Source organism: Capra hircus, chromosome 1 (genome assembly GCF_001704415.2).
Source record: "Capra hircus breed San Clemente chromosome 1, ASM170441v1, whole genome shotgun sequence".
NCBI classification, from domain to species: Eukaryota; Metazoa; Chordata; class Mammalia; order Artiodactyla; family Bovidae; genus Capra; species Capra hircus.
The window spans coordinates 27,909,626-27,922,225 of NC_030808.1; the positions used below are offsets into that span (position 1 = coordinate 27,909,626).

At 35.2% G+C, this 12,600-nt stretch overlaps 1 protein-coding gene across 1 annotated transcript in view; it reads right to left on the bottom strand.

Moving 5' to 3' along the window:
* Positions 1–12,600, bottom strand: part of GBE1 (1,4-alpha-glucan branching enzyme 1) — a 310,726-nt gene that overhangs the window by 85,646 nt on the left and 212,480 nt on the right. The window contains exons 9-10 of the mRNA XM_018054118.1: positions 9,207–9,334; positions 4,511–4,609 (exon numbers count right to left, since the gene is read on the bottom strand). Coding sequence (XP_017909607.1) covers positions 4,511–4,609; positions 9,207–9,334 — 227 coding nt within the window. The remainder of the gene's footprint in view (positions 1–4,510; positions 4,610–9,206; positions 9,335–12,600) is intronic.

The following is a 12,600-nucleotide window of genomic DNA, read 5'->3' on the forward strand; positions in this document are numbered from 1 at the left end:
ATAGAAAATATAGGAGAATCAGAATTCTTAGACTTGTCACCAAAATAGGTCTCTAAAAGGGAAAAAAAAATTATAAACTGGCCTTCATTAAATTTAAAGAAAACAAAGAACTTTAGCTCTGTGGAAGTCCACATGTAGAGGATGAAAACACAAGCAAAGACCAGTATAAATATATTTGTCAACCACATACCACCTCACAAAAGGGTTGAATCTAAACTATATAAAGAACTCTCAAACTCCACAGGAAATAAATGATCCAATTAGAAAATGGTCAAAAGACATGAACAGACATTTCACTGAAGAAGATATAAAGATGGCAAATAAAGCATAAGAAAACAAGCTCCTCATCATATGCCATTAAGAAAATGCAAACTAAACCCACAGCAAGATATTTCTGCACACCTGATAGAATGATCAATATAAAAAAATAGCAACAATAACAAATGCATTGCTCAAGAATGTACAGAAATTGGATCTCTCCAAAGTTGCTTGTGGTAATGCAAAATGGTACAACTACTCAGAAAAATAGTTTGAAAGCTTCTGACTGTGTGGATCACAACAAACTGTGGAAAATTCTTCAAGAGATGGGAATACCAGACCACCTGACCTGCCTCGTGATATATGTGCATGCAGGTCAAACAGCAACAGTTAGAGCCAGACATGGAAAAACAGACTGGTTCCAAATTGGGAAAGGAGTAAGTACACCAAGGCTATATATTGTCACCCTGCTTATCCTCATGTGCAAAGAACATCATACGAAATGCCAGGCTGGATGAAGCACAAGCTGGAATCAAGATTGCTGGGAGAAATATCAACAACCTCGGATATACAGATGATACCACTTTAATGGCAGAAAGCAAAGAGGAGCTAAAGAGCCTCTTAATGAAAGTGAAAGAGGAGAGTGAAAAAGCTGGCTTAAAACTCAATATTCAGAAAACTAAGATCACGGCATCTGGTTCCACCACTTCATGGCAAATATTTGAGGAAAAAGTAGAAACAGTGACAGAGTTTATTTTCTTTGGCTCCAAAGTCACTGCTGAAAGTGCTGCAGCTATGAAATTAAAAGATGCGTGCTTCTTGGCAGAAAAGCTATGACAAACCTAGACAGCATATAAAAAAGCAAAGATATCACTTTGCAGACAAAGGGCTGTATGGTCAAAGCTATGGTTTTTCCAGTGGTCATTTACTAATGTGAAAATTGGAGGATAGAGAAGGCTGAGTGCTGAAGAACTAATACTTTCGAAATGTGGTGCTGGGGAAGACTCTTGAGAGACCTTTGGACAGCAAGGAGATCAAGCCAGTCAATCCTATAGGAAATCAACCTTGAATATTCATTGGAATGACTGATACTGAAACTGAAGCTTCAATACTTAGGCCACCTGATGCAAAGTGCTGACTCATTGGAAAAGACCCTGATGTTGGAAAAGATTGAAGGAGAGGAGAAGAGGCGATGAAGGAAGGATGAGATGGTTGGATGGCATCACTGACTCAATGGACATGAGTTTGAGCAAATTCCAGGAGATAGTAAAGGACAGGGAAGCCTTGGCATGTCGCAGTCCATTGAGTCGCAGAGTTGGACACAACTTAGTCACTGAACAACAATAACAACAACATCCAACCAGTATGAAACCCAGTACTTTTGGAGTTTACCATAGAGTAATGAAAATTTATGTTGATACAAAAATCTGTACACAAATGTTTATAGCAGCTCTCTTTATAGCAGCTAAAACCTAGAAACAGTCGAGATATCTTTCACTGGAAAAATAATTAAACAAACTGTGATACAGCCATGCCATGAGATAGCATTCAACACAAAGAAAGGGAAACAGTGAAGTAGCATCACAGATATAGAAAACAAACATCGCTCCCAGAGGGTAAAGAGGGGGAGGGATAAACTGGGAGACTGGGATTGACATATACATACTATTATACATAAAATGGGGCTTCCCAAATGGCTCAGTGGATAAAGAATCCACGTGCAATGCAGGAGACGCAGGAGACATGGGTTTGATCCCTGATTCAGGAAGATTCCCCAGAGGATCCCACTCCAGTATTCTTGCCTGGAGAATCTCATGCACAGAAGAGGCTGGCAGGCTACAATCCATAAGGTTGCAAAGAGTCAGACACCACTGAAATGACTAAGCACATTTATATATAATAGATAATTGATAAGAACATACTATATAGCACAGGAAATTCTACTCAAAAATCTGTAATGGCCTATATGGGAACAGACTCTTAAAAAAAAAAAGTGTGGGTATATGTATATGTTTAACTGATTTACTTTGCTCTTAACTGAAACTAACATTACATTGTTAATCAACTATACTCCAATAAAAATTTTAAAAAAAATCTTGAAAAGAAATATACTACTGATACATGCAACAACCTACATGAAATCCCCAGAGAATTTGACTGAGTGAAAAATGATAAGCCCAAAAGGATGCATACTGTATTATTCCATTTATATAACATTTTTGAAATGAAAAAAATTATAGAAATGGAGATCAGGTTAGTGGTGGCCAAAGGCTCAGGAGTGATTTGGGGAAGAAAGGAGTAGGTGTGGCTCTAAAGGCAACATTTGGGAAACTCGTGGTAATGTTCCATGTCTTGATTATGTCCATGTCACTATCCTGATTGTGATATTGTACTATAACTTTGCAAGATGTTATGGTGGTGGTTTATTAGCTAAGTTGTGTCCGACACTTGCAAACCCATAGATTGTATCCTGTCAGGCTCCTCTGTCCATGGGATTATCCCAGCAAGAATACTGAAATAGGTTGCCACTTCCTTCTCCAGGGGGTGTCCCTGACCAAGGGATTGAACCTGTATGTCTGATGTCTTCTGTGATGGCAGACGAATTCTTTACCAATTTACCACCTGTTTAACTTCACAGAAATCTAAATGGAGAACAATAAATTTTTTTCCTTCCATTTGTATGATGTACTGCCTAGTATAGCACCTTGAGTATACAAGGTACTGAAGTGTTTAGAAAGTTAAATATTCAAAAAAAAAAAAAGAAAACTGCCATTATTACTAAGAGGAGGAAATAGCCTGCTCTGAGCTATGATTGATTAAAATAATTCTAGGTTGACGTACACCTTTAAATATCCTTGAATCTGCTGAAAGCCTGATGAAGGCTTTTCAGTAGGATGTTAAAAAAGCAAGATTTGGCACTTGCAAGGGGGAAAACATCTTTGCGGAAGATTAGAAATCGTAAAAGATGGTGGGTGGATAAAGAACCTAAACCAAGGTAAGAAACTTGAAGATCACAACATTTTTTTTTTTAATAACAAATACAAAGCAACTTTCCCAGCTAGTAAAGTCTCTTTGGTTTCTAACTCTAAGCAGGTTTGTAAAACACTTATTTTTTTGACCTGACAATAATTAAGAAATCGATAGATGGAAAAGCAGAAGTTGTACTGGTAGAGTTTTAATGGCACAGCTGCTGCTGCTGCTGCTGCTGCTAAGTCGCTTCAGTTGTGTCCGACCCTGTGCGACCCCATAAAAGGCAGCCCACCAGGCTTCCCCGTCCCTGGGATTCTCCAGGCAAGAACACTGGAGTGGGTTGCCATTTCCTTCTCCAGTGTCACAGCTGTGCACTGCCCAAATCGCCTGCGGACTCAGAAGAGACATGAGATGATTATAATAACCACTTCCTTCAGAAAAGGCTTCGTGGTTTTTCTATTCAAAGTTAAGCTCTTCTGCCACTGTGATCTCATGGCACCAGCTCATGTCTGTACTAAAGAACTTTATCAGAAAGCAATGATTATTTGATACATATCTGACATCTTATAAATATTCAGCCTGTGACTCAGACTTTGCCACTCTAGAGTGTTCTATATCAAATCTAAGTCTTATTTTACATTATCTAAAAATAATCTTATCTAAAGATCACTCATAACAACTTTGGTCATTTAGACAAAAATAAAATGAAACAAAATATAATCCAAGCTACTTGAATTGTTATTAAATTTAATAAAAGTATATTTGAAATCATATGCAAGGTGTCATATACAATTATTCATTCCTAGTACCAGACACATGGTAAGGGCTTTTAAACACTCAATGAAGGAATGCATAAATCCACATCTGTTGAGTAAAAAACCGTACTAAGCAACAAGTACTGGGAATTAAGGAGTGACTTCTACATTAATTGATGATTTGCAGGCAGAAATGGATGCTTTGATGAAGTTTAATGTGTTTTAAATATAGAATGCCAGATTTCATATAATTGCACTGATAATGCAAAATTCCATTTACATAGCTAACATTATATCAATCATATCTTCCCCATGGCTTCATAATGCAAGTGTGAATACTTTAAATTAGAACTTTTAGAAGTTTGAGAGGCATCTTATTAAATGGCACAAGAATCAACACACTAATGAGAGAATTTAATACTTCAATTATAATATCAAAACTAAGAAATAAATCAAAGAAATAATAAATGCACCAACATAAGACATAGTATCCACAGGAAAAAAAAAATATTTACATTAAACCTTACCTGTATCCATTTATCTGGAATTGCCATGGCCAATCGATAGTCAAAACCACCCCCTCCCTGGGAAATTGGAGAACACAGAGCTGGCATTCCTGATACATCCTAAAATAAAGAGCATCAGCATTACCAGTTCATATTGATCAAATTTTTACTAAATATTCTTGTGACAGTAAATCCAGGCCAATAAATACAAATAATAAATGGTGGTATATACTCTTGGAGTATTTTGGTAGCATAATTGTAAAAGTAGATAGCATTGTGATAGCATATCTCATTTCCCAATAAGATTTTGAGTAGTGCTTTTCATTGCAGGACAACTTTTTATCCTTAGTTGCACATAGAGAACACAAATTAGTAAAAGTGTTATTGCTGAAACATGGTTTCTTACACTAATTTTTGAATATTCTACATATTGGCTACTGCTTTCATCAAACATAAAAATACATGTGCTGTATATCTGTTATTCTTCTCTGTGTATACAGCAGTGGCAGAGAATGTATTTTGTGAGCACTTAGCTTCTGATGAAATAGAAATAGAGGTAGCACATTAAGAGCAAAGCAGTAAGATGGCTTTCACAAGAGTCAGTTACACTTGGAAAGGGTCATTGAGGTTATCTAGTGGATCCTCTTCATTTAAAAGATATAGAAATCGAGGCTTATTGAGGTGAAGGGCTCGCTAAAGACATGTTTCTCAAAGATAGAGCTGGGACTCAGACATCCAACCTTTTGACAGGGTCTTCTTACAGTCATGCTACCACTAGACTATTGGTAACCAAATAAACATATGGTCAAACAGATAAGTAAAAAGAAAATGATGTAAGGACCCAGATGCAACAAAATATATTAGTGTAACAATGGTGGTAAAATATGGTATAAGTACTAGCAAGTCTAACTCCACAATATCTTTCAAACAAATTATTTTCTTTTGCCTCATTTCTATAGACACTGTCTTACTTAACCCACCTAACTACTTATTCCGACCACTATGTTTCCACACAGAAGTGGAACTCCCATCTCCAGTCTCTCTTTACAATAACTGCTGCTGAATGGTCTGCTCCTATCATTGCCTGCGAATAGCTTTCAACAGTTAACAATAGAAAACTTAAATTCTTCAGTTTAGGATACAATTCAACAACTATACTGTAAGCACTGACAATATAATTTATTATTTGATTATCTGCTTCCTCCCTAACTGTTAGAATTTAAGACACATGGGGTAGGACTTTTGTTGTTGTTGTTGCTGTTGTTGCTCACTGACATATGCCAAGAATCTAGAATAGCAGAAGAACACTTGGCACGAAGCAGGAACTCAATAACTATTGTCTGAGTGGGTTTATGAAGGTGCTGCCAAGGCTTTGATGGTAAATCAGACAAAACACTTGACCTGCAGGATTCAAGAACTAGAACCTAAATAAACATGCATGCACACAAACACACAAAACCATGAAATTACAGTGTTATGGAGTCGTCATAATTGTTAACAGAAGTACACAGCAAGTGTGAGGAAAAAACCTACATCTCTCCATAATTATTTCTACTGTTTCATTTCAAATATTCAATATATCATCCCCTTTGAAATAATCACTCTTCCCTGTGCTTCTGACAGCTTTTATGTGTGTGTCATTACCCAAATTCTCCCTTGGATCATTATCCTTACTTCCTATGAAAGATTTGGAAGAATGGCATTGAAACATGTATAATATCATATAAGAAACGAATCGCCAGTCTAGGTTCGATGCAGGATACAGGATGCTTGGGGCTGGTGCACTGGGATGACCCAGAGAGATGGTATAGGAGGGAGAGGGGTTCAGGATTGGGAACATGTGTACACCCGTGGCGGATTCATGTTGATGTATGGCAAAACCAATACAATATTGTAAAGTAAAAAAAAAAAATAATAATAAAATAAAATAAAATCTGAGAAAAAAAAAAAGGAAAGAAAGAAAAACTATCACACACTCTGAGCTCTCTGAGACTTAATTGCTTCTTCCACAATACCATCCTCAAACTCTTCCCACAAAAAAGCTATAAAAAAAACAAACATATGACCTCTCTGGACTTCCAAAATAATGTGTTCATCGTTTTCTAATGGAAGAGAGGTACAACAAAATATAGTACATGGTGGAATATATACATAAGAAAATATCTATTATTTTATTCTTATTCTACATACTTATATCTTATTCTACATACTTTTTTATAAGTTTATAAAAGTGGAAAAAGATGAATCAAAAAAATGAAAAAGGATGAATGGTTAACAGATAAGAAATCATTTTATGTCACATTTTCACAGTTACGATAGGTATTCAGTTCAACTCCTTACTAAGGCTGGCTACATATATGTTAAGTATCAGGCACCTGTGTTAGACACTGGAAATACATACACAGTACCTTCCTGGAAAAGTTTTTATAAGATCCAGAGTTTTCATGAGACAAGTAATAAGATGGCATTAAAGATCAAGATAATCTTTTTCTCAAGAAAACATTAAGGTGCTTTCTATATTTGGTCTATAGGTAGTTTTAGAAAACAGCTTCATAAAGAAATAGAATCTGCTAAGAAAAATATCTGGAGACCAATAAGTCTTAACTCCTAAATCTGACTCCTAGAAGCTTGCCTCGTTAATGCATATGAGGTATTTGTAGCTCTTGTTTGCAAGTGGAGAGTTAAGAATTACTCTTTTAGAATCTTAAAAGAAGAAAATAAGAAAATGTAATGGTCATGAAAATAAATATACTTAAATATAAAGAAGTTGATAACAAAAGGATATTCAAATGGTCATATATGCTTCCAATGAAGTTAAAATAGATTTAATTCTTTAATCTAAAGATCACTTATGACTATTCCAGAGGGAGAGAAAGCTTCAGTCATCAAAAAATGTTTTTCAATAAAATATTGCTATATTAATACAGCAAATATAACCACGTATAAAGGTAGACATATTCCCAAAAAAAGGCTTCAATTTTAATAACTATTATTATAACTAAATTGAATATACAGGACTGTATATAACATTGCATTACTTATTCGTTACACCACATTCCTCTCTTAAAAAAAAAGTTCATGAGGATCAATTCCACTTCTTGAACAGACTCCCACTAGACAGAAAAGTGATGTATTGAAATTGAAGTAGTTTTCAATTTAAGTAGAATAAATTGAAGACACATCTTGTTTTAAAAAAATCTAAAGCCAAGTAATATAAAGTAGGCTAAAGTCTCAAAGTTTCATTGGTAGAAACACTAATAATCAGACAAAAGCTCCCTAGATGATGAAACTATTTTACTTGAAATGAATGGAAAGATCAATGTAACAATTTTCAGTTTCATGTATTAAATAATTGCTTCTTTTTCTTCAGTACCTGCTTTTGATGTGCACTATCATTAATTGTTTATAGTAATTTGTCATACATAATGTCTTTGCTTCAAATTGCCGTAAATATACTTAACTTTTATAAATAGTTAAAAAACTTTTTTATGTTTGACAGATAAAAATTAAAATATATAAACTATAAAATAAATGTTTAAAATATCTTCTGAAGTACATTAAAAATATTCAGCACAGAAAGTATTAGCACAAGCATGAGAAAGTCTTATAAGTTATGACTAAATACAGGTAAGATGAGACTGTGAAACAATACAGCATATCAAGATGACATTGTAATTGTGGATTAAAAAAAAATTATATGAAAATTTACTCCAGGAATTTAGGATTCATTGCTCTATCCTAGAAGATATTTAGAGGGCAAAAGGCCTAAATAGAGTAGCTGTTCTCGATCCAGAGACGAACAAGAAAATCATATCAGTAGTTTGAGATTTTGAGTTTTGAGAAATGATGCTTAGAAACAAGACTATACAAACAATAAATACTACAGGAAAGAGACCATCGTGACTACATTTCATTTCAATGAACTAAATGCCAACAACATGAAAATACTACTTAATTCTGACTCTTTCAATGACAGTCTTACTATTTTTATATGCCAACCTCTACATTTTGTATAGAACAGTTTTAACATGAAATTCAATTTTAATAATAATTCCTAGTTAGAGGACTCACAAAACCAGAGGGATTTTAGTACTAAATCTAAATTAGCATAAGCATTTAACAAACTTCTTAATTTATCAAATTTATCACCAAGAGGGGAATTGTCAATTATGCATATATCGAATTATATCATTACAGTGCAGCTTTGGGACAGTTAATCATGAACCTTCAGTAATCATGAATAACTAGTGAACATTTGGCAATCTGAGAGCAATAACGTAAACAAGAAAGGTAATCGCATCAGAACAAGAGAGGTTTCAGAGAAGCTCACAGGCAGTGAACCATGCCATCTCTGATGATTAAACCAGAAAAGAAAAAAAAAAAGTTAAATAGACAGACACATATTAATATTCAATTCTTTTTCTGTGCTGAAGGTCTCATGGCAAAAGGACCTGTCCACTGATTAGGATATTTTACTTTGTAACGACTGGCATTTTCTTTTTTAACAATGGAATAATGGCAAGTAATTAGGGAACATTATCTCATAATAGGAAAACAGTGAATTCTGAATAATGTGCCACACAGACAAGGTAGCTGCACTACAGTCAGGGCATAATTTCACTTATGCAATCATCAGTAATATAGAGATTATTCAAATACTGTATGCCAACAAAATGTTCTATCTTAAAGAGGGTCAGGGGGTAGAGATCATTATTACCTCAGCTATTGTTATAGAATCTGGATACAGTGTGTGAACCAAATGATTTGCCAACATGATGTAAATCAAAGCATCTTCATCTACTTGTAGTCCAAAATACTCATGGTAATCACCTGAAAAATTCTCACCTGGAAAACAGAAAACCAATATGGATGCATCATGTTAGTGTGCAGGTCTTAACTCTGCACAAATGCCCCCCCCCCCCAATTAGTTTGTTTATATCAGTTTTGTTATCAGAGCAAAGCATAATGGACCTTGATACCAAATAATGCTATTAGTAACTATATGATCTAACTTAAAAAGTACCGGATAACTAAATTCAAAGTTCAGACAATCCTGCAATTCAACTTTTGTTTTACAAAAGCAAACAAAATCTCTGTGATTTAAAATTTTAAGTTAATTTGAACTGAAATGTCCAGCACAAAATAAAATACCAGAGATTTATAAACTTTAACTTTTAGATAACTTTTTTGGTCATACTGAGATCTTAATATTAGATAGCTCCTATTTGATTCCTCTGAAGGCAAGCAAATAGGAAAACCATCATAAAATTGAGACAAAATGTTTATATTATTTTAAATGTGGCTCGAGTTTATGGAGTATGGATTTCCTATGATGACAAAAACAGTTTAATATCCCTCAACTTCTATCTACCACTACTTGCCCCATCTCCTGATTTTGATTGCTTATAGTATATATATTTCACTTACTGGTATTATATTATTAATTTTCTATTCTTTCAGCTGTTACTATTATTTTTAATTAAGTCTACTTAGTGCTGAATGCTTGCCTTTTTCCCCGCTGATTTCTTATATATAAGTTCTTTGACTCCTTTTTTTCAGTTTGCTTGATTCTATCATTGAAGGATATTTTTACGTGGATTCTTCAATTTCTTTCAAATGTATCCTTCAATGGCAATTCAAATATCCAATTCTCAAGTCACAGTTTCCATCCTTAAAAATTTTGTAGACAGTGCTGTGGCAATGGAATAGTATGAGCTCAGCCATTTTTTTTTTCATTTATGCAGGTAAATTACTTTTTCTTCAAGATATTACTGGATGAAGTTTTCTTTATCACAGAATTTTATAAATTAAACACTCTGTGTCTATGTTAATAGTGTCATCTCAGATTTCTTCTGGTATATTATATAATTTTTTGCAGTTTCAATTTTTATTTTCATCTTCATCTCAAAGTTGGGAAACATGCTAAATAACTCAATGTTTTTCTTTCCATTTTTTGAGCTCTCTACCCATAAGAAGCATATACTATATCCATAGATATCAGTTCATTTTCCCAACTCCACAATTCTTTGGAAAACACCTAGCCCTCAGCAGAGGAAGTTCTGAAGAGGCAGGCATGTAGGTGCTTTAATCTAGGAAAAGATCTTTCTTGAATTTTATCATGATTGCCTTTTTCATCTCCAAAGTCAGCTTCTCTCCAAAGTGGAAGGTATCATTGAAATCTGTCATGTTTTACAGATTCAACTTGCTCCCTAGAAATATTTCATGGGGAGGGGAGTAGGTAGCGCCATAAATAAGAGCAGATAACAGCAGATTTTGACTGTAGCAGCTTTTCTTGGCAGTTACGTTTTGATTTCTAAAGTATCTATCATGGACTGATTGTTGTCAGTAAATTGTTGTTATTGTTTAGTCACTAAGTCATGTCTGACTCTTTGTGACCCCATGGTCTGGTGCCTGCCAACTCCTCAGTTCATGGGATTTCCCAGGCAAGAGTGGGTTGCCATTTCCTTCTCCAGGGGATATTTCCAATACATAGATTGAATCCAAGTCTCTTGTTTGGCAGGCCGATTCTTTATCCTGAGCCACCTGGGAAGCCCCCAGGTGAATATAGATACATATTTTTATTTAAAACATATGTACCTGTTTTTCTGAGAGTTTAGCCAAACAGACAAGGCCTACCACACTCCAGAAGGTTGTAAAAAATATTTGAGTAAATGTTATAAAAACAATGTATTTCCTACAACAAAGTTTTAATGCAGAAGAAATTAAAATGAGATATCTACACAAGCATTATTTTTATACCACCCAAGAGTCCTTCTGAAAGCAGTTTACAGAGTTAAGTAAGATAATAGCTAAATAACTATTTTCATATACTTATGCTATAACTTTCATATACTTACATTATACTAAATAACATTTTCATATACATACTTTGAGTCACTTTGTTCTGATATATAGAGGATTTTTAAAAGATTTAATTAAAATTTCAATTTTGAGATAACTGTAGATTGTGTGTGCTTGTTCAGTGCATTTGACTCTGCAAACACATGGACTGTAGCCCGCCAGGCTCCTCTGTCCGTGGGATGTTCCAGGTAAGAATACTGGAGTGGGTTGCTATTTTCTCCTCCAGGGGATCTTCCCAATACAGAGATGGAACTCGTATTGGCAGGTTATTCAAGCCACCTGGGAAGCCACAGTTATATGAAATAACATACAGTGCTCCAAAATCACTGCAGATGGTGATTGCAGCCATGAAATTAAAAGATGCTTACTCCTTGGAAGAAAAGTTATGACCAACCTTGACAGCATATTCAAAAGCACAGATATTACTTTGCCAACAAAGGTCCATCTAGTCAAGGCTATGGTTTTTCCAGTGGTCATGTATGGATGTGAGAGTTGAACTGTGAAGAAAGCTGAGTGCTGAGGAATTGATGCTTTTAAACTGTGGTGCTGGAGAAGACTCTTGAGAGTCCCTTGGACTGCAAGGAAACCCAACTAGTCCATCCTAAAGGAGACCAGTCCTGGGTATTCATTGGAAGGACTGATGCTGAGGCTGAAACTCCAAAACTTTGGCCACCTCATGTGAAGAGTTGACTCATTGGAAAAAACCCTGGGAGGGATCGTGGGCAGGAGGAGAAGGGGACGACAGAGGATGAGACAGCTGGATGGCATCAGTGACTCGACACGCATGAGTTTGAGTGAACTCCGGGAGTTGGTGATGGACAGGCAGGCCTGGCGTTCTGCGATTCATGAGGTCACAAAGGGTCGGACACGACTGACCTACTGAACTGAACTAAACTGAACTGATCCTATGTAGACTTTACTTGTTTTCCCAACATTTGAAATGCCATGGTGTAATAGCATTTTCAATGGGAACATATGAAAAGCCATGGTGTAATATCCCAGCCAAGGTACTGGTATTATATAATCAGGATATAAAATTACATCACAGGTAGCTCACCTGATACCCTTTTATAATGAGATCTAACTTCCTCCTGCCTTTTCACCATGGTCCTTAACCCTTGATGATGACTGACTTGCTCTGTTTGTCACTACAAGCATGATACATAAAAGTAATCATATTATATATATGTCCTCTTTTGAAACAAGGTTTTTTCCCTGTCAGCATAATCCTTTGAAAATTAATCCAAATT